At 40.1% G+C, this 20,354-nt stretch overlaps 1 protein-coding gene across 1 annotated transcript; it reads left to right on the top strand.

Annotated features, from left to right (window-relative positions):
* Window positions 1-75: 75 nt before the first annotated feature.
* On the top strand, window positions 76-19,440 carry PECR (peroxisomal trans-2-enoyl-CoA reductase). The gene is given in 7 exon segments (XM_081242515.1): window positions 76-282; window positions 7,278-7,332; window positions 7,334-7,411; window positions 9,076-9,099; window positions 9,103-9,241; window positions 16,301-16,561; window positions 18,896-19,440. Coding segments are annotated over 7 exon segments (801 nt in total). The 5' UTR covers window positions 76-199; the 3' UTR covers window positions 19,057-19,440.
* Window positions 19,441-20,354: the final 914 nt, after the last annotated feature.

Below are 20,354 nucleotides of genomic sequence, written 5' to 3'. Positions count from 1 at the left end.
GTGCGACGCGAGGCAGCGCGAGTGGACTGGACGGGGCGGGGCGGGGCCCGGGCGGTCACGTGGGCGTGAGCCCTCTGTCCGGCATACTTATAAGGCGGCGTGGACCCATTGACTTAACCTGGCCTATGCTTCATCACTCAAATGTCCCGTGGCCGTGAGTTCTTAGGTCAAGGGCAAAAGCTGCCTGGCAGCAAGCTTGATGCAGCACCAAGTGGCCATCGTCACCGGCGGGGGTACGGGCATCGGAAAGGCCATCGCGACCGAGCTGCTGCATCTAGGTGCGTGAGCAGGCCCCTGGGCTAGGGTACTCAGAGCGAGGGATCCTTAGAAGCTGGCGTAACCTGGGGTCGGGAGCCAGGGGGCCAGAGGCGCGTTTAGGAGAGCGTGAAGTTGCAAAGCAAAGGAAGTGTAGCTGTGGGTGAAATTTAAACCGCGAGGGAGAGTGGAGAGGGGAGAGTTCTATGAAAAGTTGTGGAGAAGCGGTGGATTATGAACCACTATTTGTAAACTAAAGGGAAAATTTAGAGCCAAAGATACTGTGTCCAAGGTGGGGATTAAGGAGACGTGTGGTATCATGCTATGGAACTAATTATGGATGTGAATTTAAAATTAATTCTTTCTAGGGAATTCCCTGGCGATTTAACTGGAAAAGGTAAAAGGCTCCCATCATGTAATCTTCTCGAATCTCTTGTAATATTTACCTTAACTTGGGTGAAGGGAGGACTTTATAAGCAATAAACAAGGAAAGAAACCACAAAAGGGAAAATAGATAAATATGAGGGTGTATATCCTCATTGAGTTAAAAAATATATATGAATAAAGTTTGAAGGAACATGAAGAAAAATATTTACAATGTACAACAAATTTATTATATTTGAGATCTCATAAATAAGTAAGGAAAAGATCTAACAACTGATAGAAAAATAGGCTTCTGATATGGGCCAAGCATTTTAAATCAAGAACTAAAAAAAAAGCAGTAAGTATATGAAAAAATAGTCAATTTTTTTGGCAATGAAATGCAAAATATAGTAATAAAAATGTGCCGTTGGTTTTTTAACAAAATTTTAAAACATTGGGGAAAATGAAAGTGTTGATGAGGAAGTGAGAAGGCAGGCAAGAATGTAAATTATTACAAGCTTTCTAGAGGTCAGTTTGGGGAAAAAAATCCAAAAGTGTTAACAGTATTTGTGCTGTATGACCTAGTAATTCCTCTCTCAGGAATTTACTCTTTGGAAATAATCAGGGAGAAGCACGGATTTGTGTACAAGAATGTAGTGTTGAAACATGATAAGGGAAATGACTAAATCAGTAACAATGAAATATGCTGCTATTTAAACATCTTGCTATTGAAGATTTTGTTGTCAAATGCATACCATATAATTGAAAAAAGTCAGGATTCTAAACAAAATATAGCATTCCAATTTAATTGTTAATGAAAAATATATATGCAGAAGAAGACTGAAAAGAAGTTTGTAATATTGTTATCAGCAACTACTTTTTCTGGAAATGATTTGAATGATGAGTAGTTAAATTGTACTCATTTTTCAAAATTTTTTAATGAACATGTAAGTTGTCTTTGCTTACCATTGTGTTTCTAATGCCCGGCACAGCGTATGAACTTAAAAAAAGTATGTTGAAAAAAGGAAAAAATACGTCTTAATAAGAAAAAATAAAGGAAATTAGCATTCCTTAATCTGACCCTGGTGTAGCTTCATCACCATTACTACCCACTTTACTTCCAACACCAAAACTGTAACCCTGTTCAGGAAAATCCATTAGAAAAGTAGAATTGGTTATCATTTTTCTGTGAAGGTCAGATACCAGGCTTCACAGCAGATTGGTCAGATCCTGGTTCAACCTTCCAATGTACTTAAAAAAAAAGTAATGTTGTATTGGAAATGCATTTCCTTCAGTGAAAGAGTATACAAATAATTTTTACTCTGACTTGCTCAGCTTTATTTTTTTATGCCAGGATTAATGGCTGTTTCCTGAAAATTGTTATAGAAACCCAAATTGGGCAAATAAAACAAAATGTTAGCCAATTCAATTTCCAGTGAGAAGGCTCCTATTTTTTGGTGTGAATTACAAGTTGGATTTTGAGGCATACTTTTTTAAAATAAATTTATTTATTTTATTTATTTATTTTTGGCTGCGTTGGGTCTTCGTTACTGCGCAAAGGCTTTCTCTAGTGGTGGTGAGCGGGGGCTACTCTTTGCTCGCTGCGGTGCACGGTCTTCTCATTGCGGTGACTTCTCTTGTTGTGGAGCACAGGCTCTAGGCGTGTGGGCTTCAGTAGTTGTGGCGTGGGCTCAGTAGTTGTGGCTCGCGGGCTCTAGAGTGCAGGCTCCGTAGCTGTGATGCACAGGCTTAGTTGCTCTGCGGCATGTGGGATCTTCCCAGACCAGGGCTCGAACCCGTGTCCCCTGCATTGGCAGGCGGATTCTTAACCATTGTGCCACCAGGGAAGTCCAAGGCATGCTTTTTAAAGTGATTACTGTGTTGTCTTTCACATCCAAATGATTTTGACTGCCCCTTTTCTGAGAGGATGCTGAAAGCCCTAGCTCACAAGGGCAGCATGTAGCGAACAGAATTGAAACCCTCTTCCTCTATTTGACAGATGCTCTTAGACCAGAGGAGTCCTGATTCCATCAAAGAATATTGAACCTAAGACCATTCACATTGAATTCAAGCTAGATCCTTGTCTCTGTCCTCAAGTTAGTCATTCTCTTTCTGTGACAGTGGATGAAATGAAAGTAGGAATTGCAAGTGGAAATTGTGAGGCAAGACAGCCCTCCTTCTTGCTCTGGTGACTAGGCTCTTATCAACACCAGGGACCTAGAAGGTGCTTAAATGTAGCACTCTGAGTTGAAGATTGAAAGGAATCAGTATCAGCCCAAGCAGAAAAGCAATATATTTGGCTACAAATGCCTCTGATGTAGAAATAACTCATTATTTGCTAGTTACTTCTGTACCTTGTTCTAAGTAAGTTTATCGATCTTTCTGAATTTCTCTAGCAACTCATATAAACAACAAAAAAAGTCCATCCAAATCATTTAGCATAAGGGTGAGGAGAAGGATATCATCTAATAATTTTCTAGTTTATTATAAAATAAGAGCATTGCAGTAAATTCAGGTAGTATGGACGTATATAGAAGAAAAAAATGATCTTTCCCATTCTGCCCATCTCCTAAACCCCTTTCCTGGTGATTTTCTATGAGTCACCCACATGCACACATATACACTTGTGTGTATTTTGTTATTTACAAAACTGTGACTGTAGTAGTCTTACTGCTCTGTAATTTTTCTTTCCATGCTAGTGCATATAGTAGTACTTCATTCTTCTCAAAGTTATATAGTATTCTATTGTATGGATGTGTAATAATTTATTTAACCATTCCTTTAATGGAAATTTAGGTTTCTGGTTCTACCCAGCACTGCAGCATTCTGCCTTGTAATACCTTTGCCCCCTGGTTCATGTTTATATGGCAGTTAAAATAAATAGCCTTTTAAAGTTGTGTCCCAGTATAGCTCTGCTAATATTAGATAACTTTCCTGAAGCCTTCAGGGTTCAGATAGTAATTAGTGATAATTTAGTAAGCTTCTAATTAGATAATTCCTGTGAATAATCCTATTTATATTTTCATTATGTCTCTTATTTGAGGCCTTGGACAAAGTCAGGCATTAATCACCTTAGTATTCTTGAGGTTTTTTTTTTTTTTTTTTTTTTTTTTTTTAATGAGGCTTAGCTTCTTAATGTGGATTTAGGAAGAGTTGTAGGTGTCAGATTTCCATGCCTTGTCAGCCTGTGCTCTGCTCTGGGAACTAGAGCAGTTAATGCCCATCTTTAAGGCAGAAAGATCAAAGAAAAGAAGGTGATGGGCAGAGGCAGTGGCTAATCCAGGGGAGCTTGTTTCTCCTTTCCGTTTTATTAATCCGATTAGCTATTCCTCCTAATTCAGGGAAACCTGGCTGAGGGTTGGACCTGGGCTAGAAATGTGATTTCAATTCTTTCCCCTCCTGGGAGTAGAAACTTCCTCCTGGAAACAGAAGAAGAAAGGAATAACGGTTCTCCTAACAGTATAATATATGCTTTGTTGAAAATTATACATCAATTTTTAAAAATAAATTAATTTATTTATTTTTGGCTGCATTGGGTCTTCGTTGCTGCGCGCTTCTCTAAGTTGCAGCGAGCGAGGGCTACTCTTTGTTGAGGTGCGTGGGCTCCTCATTGCTGTGGCTTCTCTTGTGCGGAGCATGGGCTCTAGGCATGCGGGCCTCAGTAGTTGTGGCACGCCAGTTCAGTAGTTGTGGCTCACAGGCTCTAGAGCTCAGGCTCAGTAGTTGTGGCGCATGGGCTTTGTTGCTCCACGGCATGTGGAATCTTCCTGGACCAGGGCTCGAACCTGTGTCCCCTGCATTGGCAGGCGGAGTCTTAACCACTGCGCCACCAGGAAAGTCCTACACATCAATTTTGATAAATTGAATTCTATTTTAAAGTTAGTCTTGTCTTGCAAGGAATTCATGGTGAATCTTTTTAATATTTGCTTTGTAAAGCTCTCAGATGGCCTATCAGAATTTCCAAAAGTTGTCTGCATTTGTAACTCACTAAATTATAACCTAATCTTGAAAAATAGTTTTTTAAAGTGCCTTATTTTAATATGCGGAAGTTACCTCATCATGTACAACTAGAATGGTTGTGGTCAAACAGAGAGCCATTTTACTCTTTACCTTTCTAAGTGTCATTTATTCCATACATGAATATTGAATGTGGACTGTTTGTGAGTGTAATAATTACAATGACAGGGTCCCAATCCTCCAGGAGATGATAGTGAGTGGGGGGAGACTTAATTATCATACAATACTGGTTTAAATGCTGTATTAGAATGAGGTCAGGGATATGGGAGCATGTAGAAGGAGCTGCCAATCTGGGCTCAGTGAGGGAGAGGAAGGAGGGTCATCAACATAGTTGTGATCATCAATATAGTTCGCTTTAAATCTGCCATATACATCTGGGCTTCCCAGAGGTGGTGAGGCTCTTGCCTCTCTCTGTTTCAAGGCTGTCTTTGCACGTATTTCTGCTTTTTATATTTGTACATGAAAAGAAGGAAGCATTCTCTTTAGGATAAACTAACATGTAAGGCAACAATGAGCAATAAGGTTCAGGATTACTTAGTAAGATAAATGAATAGTCCCGTGTCTCATAGCTTAATATTTTTACTTAAGGAAAGCACTGGTGGAGTGTCAGCATTCCCATGGGTAGCTCTTCCTTTTATAACTCCATTTACATACAATTCTAATTTCACTTTCAGTGTTACCAATTTTTATTTCTTTGTTGCACTTTCGTCTTTGTTGGCCAGTCTCTCCTTCAGTCATCGGTTTTTGTAAAATGTCACATGGGTTTATCATCGGGAGACAAGGAGGCAACACAACTGCATTCTTTGCCGTCTGTGCACAAGTTGAAGAACAGATGCACGGTGGCCAATCACTTACAGACAGTGAAAGAAGTGAAACAGTTAGTCACTGACCGTGATGTGCATCTGTTATTCGCATGCTGATTTGTGGATTTGTACTGGTGGTGCAGTTTATATTTTATGCAGTTACTCACAGTTAATCTGCCATGGTAACTGGAATTTGAACAGTGTCGTTGGGGGTCTGGTGTTATTTAAACTAAGGTAACTGAAATTAGCATGTATTAGAGCTGAGCAAAACAAGGACTGCGGATACTTCTATTTCACCCTTCCTGGACATTGTGTAACAATTAAATGCTGTTCTCATACATTTTATTTCTACATATGTTATAAAGCCTACAATACACTGATATCATTTTTACTTTAAACAATCACTGCCTTTTAGAGAGATTGAATAGAAATAAGAAAAGACTTGATATTTGCTTTATTTACTCACATAATTACCATTTCCAGTTCTCTTTCTTCTTTTGTAGATTTAGATTTTCATCTGGTATCATTGTCCTTCTGTTTGAAGGCCTTCCTTTAATCTTTTTGTAGTGCAGGTCTACTTTAATGAATTCTTCTGGATATCATATGTGTGAATAAGTCTTTAATTTGCCATTACTTTTGAAAGCTATTTTCACTGGGTAAGAGTTCTGGGTTCCAAAACTCCCACCACCACCTGCATCCCCAGTACTTTCAAGATATTACACTATCTTCTGGCTTACATTGTTTCTGAAAATAAGTCTTCTGTCTTCCTTGTCTTTTTTGTGTTCTTTTGCTCTGGCTGCTTTTAATATTTTTCTCTTTATCATTGGTTTATTTAATTATGTCATCAGGGCCATTCCTGGGCCCGTTTTTATTTGCTTTTCTCCTCATTCTGGGCTGTATTTCCCTGCTCCTTCGTATGCCTTGTGGCTTTTTGTTGGATGCCAGACATTTGAATTTTACCTTGTTGCAGGCTAGTTATTTTATTTTTATTTATTTATTTATTTTTTGCGGTATGCGGGCCTCTCACTGTTGTGGCCTCTCCTGTTGCGGAGCACAGGCTCTGGACGCGCAGGCTCAGTGGCCATGGCCCACGGGCCCAGCCACTCCGCGGCATGTGGGATCTTCCCAGACCGGGGCACAAACCCGTGTCCCCTGCATCGGCAGGCGGACTCTCAACCACTGCGCCACCAGGGAAGCCCCAGGCTAGTTATTTTTGTATTCTTATAAATATCGCTGAACTTTGTTCTGTGATGCAATTAAGTTACTTGGAAACAGTTTGAAACTTTGTAGAGCTTGGGAACAATCTTTCCCCAGCCTCAGATTGTTTCCTTACTCATATGTACTGATCAGTGCTCAGCTGAAGATCTGAGGGAACTCTGCAGATCTCTGGAGTTCTCTCCCTGTGTACCTCCTTTCTCTCTATGCCCTGTGTAATCTAGCTGTCTTGGACTCCCAACTTCATCTCTTCTACCCAGGAGACTGCTGGGCTCTGAATGGGTTCCTCCTCCGTATGTTGCAGCCTGTAGACTCTCTCTAGGCAGCAATCTGGAATAATAATAGGGCTCACATTGTTTGTGTTCACTCTCTGGGATCACTATCCTGTGCTACTTGATATCCAGTGCCTGGAAATCATTGTTGCGTATATTTTGTTCAGTTTTTTAGTTGTTTTGGGCTGGAGGGTAAGTTCAGTTCCTATTACTCCATCTTGAGCATAAGCAGAAGTCCTAATCCATATGTTTTTATAGGAACACATGAAACATTTTCTAAACGTTATTACTTTCAGAATTTGGACAACCAGTGAAAACATATTTAGTTGTTCTTTGGCTGTTGTCTCCTCAGGTGTAATGTGGTCACTGCATCCCGTGAGTCTGATAGATTAAAATCTGCTGCAGATTAAACTGAAGGCCAGTCTGCCTCCTACCAGCCAGGCTCAAGTCACTCCCATAAAATGCAACATCTGTAATGATGAGGAGGTAAAGCAAATCTATCTTTGTTTTTTAAAATTTTATTGTAGTAGAGTTGATTTACGGTGTTGTGTTTAATTTCTGCTGTCAGCAAAGCGACAGTTATACAGATATATATTCTCTTTCATATTCTTTTCCATTATGGTTTATCACAGGATATTGAATATAATTCCCTGTGCTATACAGTAGGACCTTGTTGTTTATCCATTCTATATGTAATAGCTTGCATCTGCTAATCCCAAACTCCCAATCCTTCCCTCCCCCTTGGCAACTACAAATCCATTCTCTATATCTGTGAGTCTGTTTTTGTTTCATAGATATATTGATTTGTGTTTTATTTTAAATTCCACATATATGTGATGTCATATGGTATTTGTCTCTCTTTCTGACTTAGTTCACTTAGTATGATAATCTCTAGATCCATCCATGTTGCTGCAAATGGCATTATTTCATTCTTTTTAATGGCTGTGTATTATTCCAGTGTGTGTGTGTGTGTGTGTGTGTGTGTGTGTGTATCACATCTTTATCCATTCATCTGTTGATGGACATTCAGGTTGTTTCAGTGCCTTGCTATTGTAATACTGTTGCTATGAACATTGGGGTGCATGTATCTTTTCAAATTATAGTTTTGTCTGGGTATATGGCCAGCAGTGCAGGAGTGGGATTTCTGGATCATATGGCAACTCTAGTTTTAGTTTTTTGAGGAATGCAAATCTATCCTACTTATTCATTCGTTTTAATTTATAGTAGTTGTCCCTAAACCTGACTGTGCTTTAAGTTTTGCCATAGTAGCTATCTTAGATGAGGTTTGCTAGAAGCAGAGCCTGTGAAGGAGATTCTTGAGCTAATGATCTATTGGGTGAGTGGCCTCAGGAGAAAGAGAGGAAGGGAAGAAATGTAGGGAAGCTAAGCAAGGACAGTTTCATCTAGAGACTACCTTTTGTGCCTTTTGCCCTTTAACTCATTTCGTAATGTCTGTTTCATCACTATCCATTATTCTGTGTTGGTAGCTTACAAATTAAAACAATGGAGGGGTGATCCAGGTCCTTGGATAAATCTTGTCATTAAAATTCCAAATTTAGCTTTATGATCTATGGGTATTGGATACTAGTAAATTATTCACTGATATAGGATTTTCAGGTTTATTCATTGTGACTACCTCTCCGTTTACTGTGGTTCTCAGAGTTACTATTCACTGTGAGACACTGCAAGCTCTGCTACTCTCCTAAAGCAGGTGATAAAGTCCAAGTAGCAAGTTAGGTTATTAACCAGTTCACTTTTAACATTTTATTTATTTATTTTTTGAAGTGCAGTTGATGTACAATTTATATGTTACAGATGTATAATATAGTGATTCACAATTTTTAAAGGTTATACTTCATTTATAGTTATCATAAAATATTTGCTATATTCCCCATGTTGTATAATATACTATTGTAGCTTATTTTATACCTAATAGTTTGTACTTCTTAATCTCCTACCCCTACATTGCCCCTCCCTGCTTCCCTCTCCACATTGGTAACCACTAGTTTGGGCTCTATGTCTGTGAATCTGCTTATTTTTTGTTATATTCACTAATTCATTGTATTTTTTAGATTCCACATATAAGTGCTATCATATAATATTTGTCTTTCTCTGTCTGTAACCAGTTCACTTTTAATGTTTTTCTTTAGGCGAATAATTTGGTCAAAGCCACCTGAGACTTTTATGGTCAGATCAGTTTCTTGGTAAACAATGGAGGAGGCCAGTTCTTCTCTCCTTCTGAACACATCAGTTCAAAGGGGTGGAATGCTGTGATTGAAACCAACCTGACGGGCGCCTTCTACATGTGCAAAGCAGGCAAGTATGATCAATCATCCAAGAAGTCCAAGTGTCTTTATGTAAAGATCATAGAGAATCCTGAAAGAGAAATTGTTATGGACTCAGAAGCTCCATGTCATCAACACTTACATACAACATAGCAATGCAGATTGCTGCATTTCTGGATAGTAATTTGGCAACATTTATACAATACATATATTGTTTGATCGGTTAATTTTATTTCTAGGAAGTTATCAGGTAAAAATTGTTCAGAATTTGTACAAAGGTATTGCTACAAAGTGCTTCATAAAATAAAGGAAGACTCCACACTTATTTTGTTTTTAAGAAATGAATCTGTTAAATCTATTACAAGGACCTATTAATTAATTCAGTGAAATCTTCAGGGAGAATACCAGAGTCCACATTTTTTATGACTAATAAGTAATTAGCACACATGCATAGTCTTTAGATTAAAGCTTATGTTTCATAGGTGGTAATACTCAACCCTGAAGTTGGGTAACTGAAGAGTTCCCTTACAAACTATCCAAGACATTTTTATGCTGAAAAATGTGGAACGAGTATAATTCTGAACCACAGGGTCTTCACCCCAACATGGGTTAGGCTTTATATTCTTAGTATCTCTAAATCAAAGGTCTTGCAGACACTTCCAGCCTCATCTTTATCTAACTGGTAGTATACAGTTCTGTATTAATTGTGATACAGGATGAGCTGCTGAAGTGTAGAGATCCGTAAAAAAGAGGAGCTTGAATAAGATAGTTGACTTCTCCCTCACATAAAAACTCCAGGTATATAGTCCAGGGATAGTATGGTAGTTCCATAATCATTAGGGAATAAGGATCCTACTTCTTGCTTTACTATCTTTGACATGTGGTTTCCATCCCATGGTCCAAAATGGCTGCTCCAGTTCTGTCATTGTAACTGCATTCCAGACAGTAGGAATGAGGAGAAATGTAATACTCACTCATTCTTTTTAACAGCACCATCTGAAAGTGGCGCCATTACATTCACTGACATTCATCATCAGCTAGACCTCGGTTAAACAATCATACCTACCTATGAGGGATACTGGGAAATGGAATATTTAGGTGAGTAGCTATGTGCCTAAGTACAAATTCAATTTCTATGTAAGCAGAGGAGAATGAGCATTAGGAGATAGCTTGTAGTCTCTAACCCACCCTTCATAGCTTAGCACTTCAACACCTTCCAGCACTCAAGTCAACAGCCTCTTACCAACCTGAGGTTCCTTGCCAAGAACCATTAATTAGAAGTCTGCAGAGTCTAGATTCAGTTATGATTTTTATTAGCCAGAATTGAATTAAAGAATATAGGGCCTCTAGTTTTTGTTTTGTTTTGTTTTGTTTTACTTTAAACAATGGGACTTGGCTTTTGGTTTTGAAAACAAGGAATATGAAACATACATTTTTCTGTACCATAATAATGACAGTGAAAAACTGAAAACCATTTAAATATTCTAGAGTAAAATATTAGTTGAGTGAAGTTTTATACATCTACAGGATAGAGTACTATGCAGCCACTAAAAATATAGGTATAAAAATATACTTCTCAATATGAAAAGATATTCCCAGACATCGAGTGAAAAGCAGGTTATAAAACATTCTATCCAGCATGATCACATTTCTGCAAAAAACAGTTTATATTTATATATGGCTGTATATGAATAGACATAATTCTGAAGGAGTTTATACCAAAATACTCTGGGAGGTAAATTATCTCTGGGAGGTAAAATTACATATTATTTTCATCTTTTTGCATATCTGCTTTTTCTAGTTTTTCTAAAATGAACATGTATTTTTATATAATTAACATGATTTAAGTCATGCCTACCCTAAAGTTCCAGGTTTTTCAACTTGTACTCTTTGACACAATATGCTATCGTTAAAGACTTGTGGGAACATCCACATATAAATTACTGGTGAATTTAGACTTTCCTATAGCCTTTTATTATTCATTTTACTAATATAGGAATTTCTTTCTCCCAGTTTATTTTTGGAAACCTCTTGAATGTGTGAAAAAGTTAAAGAAATAATACAATGAACTCCTATTAGGCATACCTCGTTTTATTATGTTTTGCTTTATTGCACATCGAGCAAGTCTGCCAGCACTGTTTTTCTAACAGCATTTGCTTACTTTGTGTCTCTGTGTCATATTATGTAATTATCGCAATATTTCAAATTTTTCATTATTATATTTGTTATGATGATTTGTGGTCAGTGATGATTTTTTTTTTGCGGTGCGCGGGCCTCTCACTGTTGTGGCCTCTCCCTTTGCGGAGCACAGGCTCCAGACGCGCAGGCCCAGCGGCCATGGCTCACGGGCCCAGCCGCTCCGCGGCATGTGGGATCTTCCCCGACCAGGGCACAAACCCGTGTCCCCTGCATCGGCAGGCGGATTCTCAACCTCTGCGCCACCAGGGAAGCCCGGTCAGTGATCTTTGATGTTACTATTGCAAAAAGATTATGACTTGCTGAAGGCTCAAATGATGGTTAGCACTTTTTAGCAATAAAAATATTTTAAAATTAAGGTTGTACATTATTTTTTTATACATAATGCTATCGCACATTTAATAGACTGTAGTATAGTGTAAACATAATTTTTATATGCACTGGGAAACAAAAAAATTGCGTGATTCACTTTATTGCAATATTGCTTTATTGTGGTGGTCTGGAACTGAACCTGCTTAAATCTCCGAGCTGTGTCTGTATACCTTTCATTTAGATTCACCAAGTGCTAACATATTGCTGCATTTGCATTCTCTCTCTGTGTCTTTCCCCCCTCTCTTCCTCCCTCCCATCTCTGGAGCTCGTTTAGGCGGTGCTCTGAATCCCCTCTCCTCACGCACCCCGAAACAATGGTCTCTTGCCTCTTCGGCAGCTCCAGACTTTCCCAGACTCCCTCCCGGCCAGCTGTGGCGCACTAGCCCCGTTCAGGCTGGGTTCACGCCGCCAACCCCAGTCCTCTCCCTGGGATCCGACCTCCGAAGCCCGAGCCTCAGCTCCCAGCCCCGCCCGCCCCGGCGGAGAAGCAGACAAGCCTCTCGGGCTGGTGAGTGCTGGTCGGCACCGATCCTCTGTGCGGGAATCTCTCCGCTTTGCCCTCCGCACCCCTGTGGCTGCGCTCTCCTCCGCGGCTCCGAAGCTTCCCCCCTCCGCCACCCGCAGTCTACGCCCACGAAGGGGCGTCTAGTGTGTGGAAACCTTTCCTCCTTCACGGCTCCCTCCCACTGTGCGGGTCCCGTCCCTATCCTTTTGTCTCTGTTTTGTCTTTTTTCTTTTGCTCTACCCAGGTACGTGGGGAGTTTCTTGCCTTTTGGGAGGTCTGAGGTCTTCTGCCAGCGTTCAGTAGGTGTTCTGTAGGAGTTGTTCCACGTGTAGATGTATTTGTGGGGAGGAAGGTGATCTCCACGTCTTACTCTTCCGCCATCTTGAAGGTCCCCCCCTCCCCGAAAGTCCCACTTCTCTGTTTTTTAGCTGATACTCTTCCATAAAAAGACTTTTAGTTACACCACAACCATCACTTCTCCCTATATGTGTTATTATTAACTTTTTTAGTATACCGCTATGGAATCAAGGATTTCTTTTCAAATTCATTGTTTCAAATGCACACATTGTCTCAAATTTAATAGAAATTTGTGTTTCTATGTTTCGCTATTACAAATAATTCTGTGATGAATAACACTGTAAATATTTGTTTCATATTTGTGGAGGTATATATTTAGGTATATCCGGGAAGTTGGACTGCTGGGTGAAGAGTAAATGCATCCTGTTAGGCATTTGCAAGTTTCTTTGAATTTTGCATTCCATCATCAATGAATGAGAATGCCTGTTCCTCACAGCCTCACCAAAAATGTGTCTTGTCAATTTCTGGACAACTCTGACGGGCAAGAAATGATATCTCACTGCAGCATCTTTTCATTTGTTGAAAGGCTACCTGGATATCTCTTGTGTGTGTGTGTTTGAATTGTGTTGCTGTCTTTGCACGTATTTCTCTGGGGTTCTGATCATTTTCTGACATTTTCAGTGTCATCTAAGAATAGTCCAATTTCCATTACAATCTGTGCAGAGGAGCTTAGACTGACCTGCTGATCTTTTGGGTCAGTGTCAATAATGACAAGGGCAAGGGACGGGCCAAAAAGCAACTCATATCTCCCATGAAGAGAGAATTCATGGCCCAAATGCCTATCAGTGAGTGAATGAATAAACAAATCGTGGTATATATGTATAATGTGCTACTCAGAAATGAAAAGGAGTGAACTATTGATTCATGCAGCAATGTGGATAAATCTGAAAATAATTATTCTGAGTGAAAGAAGCCAGATAGATAAGAGCATGTATGTATGATTTCATTTATATGTTTAAGTCTTAGAAGCATTGAAAAAAAATTGTTTGTGCTAGATTCACTGAGAGTTAGATATTATTCTGCCTCCTATTCATAAATTACAGGAAGAAAATGAAGCAGTGTGACAGGCTTTAGGGTAGTTTATTGCTCATAATCTCTTCCTTCACACAGTGTAAGACATTTCAAATCATATCTAATACACAAATAAGGCCTTAGTATTTCAGAAAGTTTTCTCAGTGAAAGAATGGCTGTGAGACGTTACTCAGATGGAAAAATGAAAGAAATCTCATGGAACCCCTAGTTCAGATAAGTGCCCTTCCTTCTCTTCTGGGCTTTTGCTTCAGAAAAGTGGCTGGAACAATGCCTCATGCGACATAGACACCATCCTGTCGCTGAATCGTCCACCATCTGTTCTGTTTTGATGGGGGTCACTTTTTTTCTCCTGGAAGGGGAGTTTTTACAAACCTCGTGGACCATTCAGGCATCTCATCCACCTGGACCTCCCAGTAATGCCAGCTGGAATCAAATCCTTCAGAACCCAGGACTACTGGATAAGCGGTAAATCTCTCTGGATAAACTCTCTGCTTTTTCTTCACAAATGTCCCCAATTTTTTTTTAATCCTCAGAGACAGAGAGATTAGGATGTGCTGTTTCAAGATCCAGAGTAACTTTCAGTTTCTGTGTCATTTCCTGCAGTGCCAAATACTGCAGAGGAAGGCAGTCTCCTTCCTTCCTTATGGAACGAACAGAGAGCTGGGCGCTTCAGGCTTTCACACCTGTCATGGGTGGTCTCGACATCCAGCAGCACTTTCCCTTCTGACATCACACTCTTCTCTGCCAACTTCTTTAGTAGATCTTTGAGTGTGGAGACGTAGTCTGAAAATGCTATTGTGTCTGCATTGAGTTTGTATTAAATGTCCTTCTCGGCTAACCTTGAGAACTATGTAGGGGAGGATGAATAACTTTCCCTCTGCCCTTCTGAGCTCAGCTGAGACTCCTGTAATAAAAGACAGATGAACAGGAGAAAAACAAATGGAAGTTTATTCACATGTATACCTCATGTATACATGGGAGGTACCCAGGGAAAAATGAGCAACTGCCTGTCGTAGCTTCAAATTCAGGATTAAATACTATCTTAATAGGGAAAGGGGAGAGGGGATATAGGCCTCTTGGGGTGGGGAGTATATGATTTTTAGGCAAGATGAATGGGTCCTTTGAAGAATGGATGGGAGGTATGAGAGTTGGTGACAAAGTTTGTCCGCATGTGGTGTCGACATCTAGTCTCCCGTCATGTGACAACAGTCAGCCTTCCCTGGTTGATGAGACTCCCAGGGAGGGGATTTATGATACTGTGTTCCTTTTAGCCAATGAGGAGGGTTCAGAGAAAGCCTCTCTCTGCATTTGCTGTGTTTCAAGTGCCCGCAGCTGAAAATAATCAATATACCATCGCAGCAGCATATTTGGGTGGCATCCCACTCCCTTCGACGGCCTCTCGCTCACATTCAACAAACTGGTCCAGGTGCTCAAATTCAGAGAGTAATTTCTGTCTCTGATTTTCCAACTCCCTCTCTCCCCACCTCCCTCCATCCCCCCCCCCCCACAATCCTAGTGGTCTTCTTTCTTGGGTGGCTGTTTGTTTCTGAACACCTGCCACTTTCTTCTTCAGGGGCTCTAGGTCACTGCTGATCCCTTTCCTACGATGAGAGGCAGGACCTCATATGGTGGCCCTGGTGGTCAGGGGATGAGTGCAAGGGGACAAACACCTCTAGGTTCTCCTCACAGAAAATTGCCCGAACTCGACTATGCTTCCTGCATATGCTCATCTGTTCTGCCCCCACCTCTTGCTCCTGGTGATGTGAAGCTGCGTGTTCACCATCGTGTCATCCTGTCCATCTGGGCATTACTCCAGAAGGGCCCCTCCTAGCATTGGTGGCAAGCAAGGAAACCTGTCCTGTAAATCCACCCGGGACTGTTGGATGCAGAGTGGCACAAGTGGTGGCCACATTTGATGGTGAGGAGGTTGCTCGGGTAATTCTGGCAGATGGAGAGGTTGGTTTCTGCCTGGAGTCCTGCCAGGGCTTTTGCAGCCAACATGGGGGCTGAGGGGGACTTTATTCAGGAAAATGGGGCTATGGAGGTACTCTCTAGTGAGGAGTGGGTCCACCCCCAGATCTCACATACTTGGTTCTGAGGACCTTTTAATTAGAAATTCTAAGCCATAGTATCTAAGCCTTTTTGCACCATATGGATACAGAGCTAAGTATTTGAACCTCTTCTCTGGAAACATATTAAAATTAATTAAAATTTTTTTATGTCTAGAAATTCTGTTGATACTATTGCTAGCCTGAAGTATGAATTTCATGTCCCTTATTATCTAAAATTGATTTAAAAAATAACCACACTTGTAACCCTCAACATTACCAATTTGTTTGTTTTCTTCCATAATCAAAAGTTCTTCAAAATATTCCTCTTATGCACATGATGATTTGGGGGATCTTATGTGGGCCTTGACTTATGTGAGATTTGTTTGACTATCAGATAGCTGTGGTTTTGCTTTAATATTGAAGGACCTGGTTCTTTCTTATGGTTCAGACAGGGACTCATAACAAGAACATTGCTGTGGGACTCTGACAGGTCATTGGTACACCTATCAATTTAATTAAGGGAGACATACTCAACAGAAGCTGATTGTAATGTTTGTATTTTTTTTGCGGTACGCAGGCCTCTCACTGTTGTGGTCTCTCCCGTTGCGGAGCACAGGCTCCAGATGCGCAGGCTCAGCGGCCATGGCTCACGGGCCCAGCCGCTCTGCGGCATGTGGGATCTTCCCGGACCGGGGCACGAACCCGTGTCCCCTGCATCGGCAGGCGGACTCTCAACCACTGCGCCACCAGGGAAGCCCCAGTGCCATACTTTTAAGAGTGAACTTCTCTTTGTTTCTCCAGCAAGTGGCTTGTGTATCTGAGCAGAAGAATCAGACCTGTTAGTTGGGGAGGGATGATATGGTGCTATTTTATACTATCTTTGTGTTATAGATTGAATGAAACCATATGAATTTGCTGTGTTCATTCATTTTTGATGTACAAAACAGCAGTTTTATAAGGCTCATCCAAATGTAGATATTACACACAAATATCTGTGTGTGTGTGTTTATCTTATGGCTGGACCATAGAACTTTGGCGTTGGAAGGGTCCTAAAAAATCTGTCCAGTATCCTGATTTTACAAATGACAAAACACATCCATGGATTCAAGGCATGTCCAAGCTAATCACTCCCGAAATGTAGAAAAGAATATGAAATTCAAATGTGTTTGAACTGTTGCTAAAGATAGTTGATTAAATGGCTGCTAGTGAATTAAAATGTGGTTGATGTAACACATGTGTACTTGAGTTTAATATCAGGGACCTACTCTTTTCAACCTACTCTTTCATGTGCTAATAGTCTTATCAAGGGTTCAGACCTTCTTTGCATTAATCACTGATTAGTTTGGATCTGTAATATTACTTATTATTTTCCCCTCCCGTATATTTCTTTACTAATAGCACCAGTGTGGTGATGTGCATAAGATACTGTGGCTTTAAGGATCTCATTTGGAAACACAGCAGTGCCTACATGGTTATACAGTATTGTTTTCTGATAGTATTTAATGTAGCAAGGGTGGGGGGGAAATCTTTCCACTTCCCTCACCAGTGGAGTTGAGTCAGTATTTGTTAAAGTGAGGTACATAATTTTTCCTTTTTAAAGAAGAAAAAAAGCCTCGAGGTAAGTGCTTCTCCAGGCCTCCAGTGAAATGGTTTTCTTTTGTAATTCTAACACGGTTTTTTCATCAGTACAAAAAACAGGTTTTAAGTTTTTGAAGAAAGCAGCCACATCCATCTTTTAAGAATATACTCCCCCCACATAATGAGCAGGCATAGTCAGCCTTTCCTTCTAAAGTTTTCTTTAAGATTGCCAGCCCTGCAGTGAGAATGCCTGGGATGGAAGCTTGGCTATACCCTTATTAGCTGATGTTCTTTTATTTATTTATTTATTTATTTTTTAAAGGTACAGTATTTTTTATTATATTGAGGCCAAGTTCCATTTTCTTTTTTTTATTATTAGTTTCTGCTTTATAACAAAGTGAATCAGTTATACATATACATCTGTTCCCATATCCCTTCCCTCTTGCGTCTCCCTCCCTCCCACCCTCCCTATCCCTCCCCTCTAGGTGGTCACAGAGCACCGAGCTGATCTCCCTGTGCTGTGCGGCTGCTTCCCACTAGCTATCTACCTTGCGTTTGGTAGTGTATATATGTCCATGCCTCTCTCTCGCTTTGTCACTAGCTGATGTTCTTGGGAAAATTCATTTCTGGAAGCCTTCATTTTCTTTTCTATAAAGTGAGGTCCCTTATAGTATTCATTTCATCAGCGGTTGGGAGGATTGGATTAGTTAATGCATGTTTAAAGTCCTGTGTCGGATAGGATGCTTTTAGCTACAACTCAAACTGGCTTAAGCAATGAAGGAATTTGTTGTCTCAAAAGCAATGAAGGAATTTGTTATCTCAGATAACAGGTGAGACTTGACCCTGCACCTCAGCGATCTCATCAAGGGCATTTTTTTCCTTTTCCCTCTGTTTTTGCTGCTATGATGTTCGCCATATAGTGAGATGGACTCTCCTGGTAGCAGGATGGCTGTCTGCTGCACCTGCAGCTACAGGCTTCTTTGTTTACATCCACCTGGACAGAGACAGAGGGGAGGGAATGACTTTGTCTCAGCATTTCTAACCAAATTCTGAGACTCCCTCTGCTTGGGACCAGCTTATGCAAGTGTCCATCCTCAACCAGTAACCCCAGCCAGGGGAACAGAGTGCACTTATGACTTAGATCAGTCAGTGATCTGAGTAGGGTCACTTCCCCAGAACCTCATGGTTTTCTAAATGGAAACTGAGGCTGTTGGAGAGAGGAGATGGGAGACTGGCTGCTGGGGGTGTGGGCAACTCTTAAGTGTCTGGTACAAAGTAAGCATGTTTTAGAAGGTGTTATTATTTAGGAAGTAAGATTGATTGAATGGCTACATTATGTCCAGCACTGTACATAGGAATCACATTAACTCTCTCAACTTTAACAGATAGATGTTGTTATCCCCTTTAATAGATGAGGAAACTGAGGCTCAGGAAGAGTAACTTCTCCAAATCTGTAGAAGTAACTTCTACAAAAGCTACTAAGTGGCGGAGATGGGATTCAAATTGAGGTTTTTTTCAAAACCTTTGCCATTCGTCCCAGTAATTTCTTTTTTCTTGCTGAGAAAAGGGGTGAACCAGGGAAAATGACAAAATGGTTTGGTGGAAACTAAGAGGACTAATGAGGTTAATAGATTTGCGTCTGACCTGAGGTTTTCCACTTACTTAACAGATCATGACAACTGGCCCGAGGGACTAGGGGACCTTTCTTTTGTCAAAAGGATTAAAGAGTCTTCTAAGCAAAGAGGCAAGCTCTAGGCTAAGGAAACATAGAAGTGTCCTTTGTCCCCAAATGCCTTAACATCTCAACAATGCACTTCTATACTTTACAGGAACATATAATCTGTATGGAAAACTTACATTCTGATTTTTTAATGTTATCAATTACATCTATGCAAAAACTATTCCTGAAATAAATGCATTTTTAACTCCCAACCAATGCCCTTTAGCTTGTGATCAAAAAATTTTTTAGGAATGGAAGTTAACATACTTTATGATTATACTTTTTATTTCTAAGAATGGTATTTGAAAAGTAAAATATTTCAAATTAATGATAGGGGTATCATGATCTCCCAAAAGGATTCAATATTTAATTGTAAAGGTAGGCAGTAAATCTAAATTGTGGCATCATTATGATTTTTACAACAGAAATATATAAAGAATCATTTTTGGTGGCAGATATAGTACTTTTGGATCAGTAAAACTTTATGTAATTATTGCTGTGTGGTTTGTTCATGAAGCCAAATTTGAGTAAACCCTCTTAATTAAAAAGAAAAATAAAGTCATAAGTAGTATTTTTTGCAGTGCTTGATATGTGTCTTGATTTCTTAGCCAAAGATTCCTCTTTCTCCATGTTTCTCCTTTTGTACGCAAAAAATTTTTTTATTTAAAATTTATGCAGTTGTATTAGGGTTCTGTTTTCTTCCTTCAATTTATCCTTTCTGGCAATCAATCCCGATTTATGAAGTGCCATCACAAATTATGTATGTTCATTTCTTCTCTTAATCAATTAAACCTCTTTAAAGTGACTTATTCCCTCTTGAAGTGAAGTAGTTTCTTTATCAGTAACAGTCAATTCAAAGTATATGATTGACCAAGTTCTGGGGTGGGGGGCCCAGAATCTGTAATTTTTAGCAGCATTCCAAGCAGGTGTGGGACTAGGATGAGGCTAATGAGCTGCCTTGGGCCCCATGTAAGGAGGTGCTCACTCTCGGAAGTGAACAAGTGCAAGGTCACCCTTGAGAGTGAGCCCATGTTCACTTAAACGTTGTCCTCATTCTGTGAATGTGGAAAGATCAGAAATCTTCCTTTCCTCCTAGACTACATTTTAACAGTAGCCTTCTGGAGATGTCAACATCACAGCTTCTAAGAATTACAAGCCACTTTAGAGGGCAGGGTGGCCCTGGCACAGGTTGGTGCGGAAGATGGAAGAAGCAAGGCTTGCTTTTCAAATTACTTCGTGTTGGTGACTGCTGAGAACCCTTATATCTCCATAGGTTGACATTTGCGTATTTCTGTTTAAGACATGGAGGCAGCCCTACGTAGCACTAAACTTA

Source organism: Mesoplodon bidens (genome assembly GCF_964165515.1).
Source record: "Mesoplodon bidens genome assembly, chromosome: 8".
Classification (NCBI taxonomy): Eukaryota; Metazoa; Chordata; class Mammalia; order Artiodactyla; family Ziphiidae; genus Mesoplodon; species Mesoplodon bidens.
Note: the sequence above shows the minus strand (reverse complement) of the source record. Positions and strands in the feature narration are given on the sequence as shown.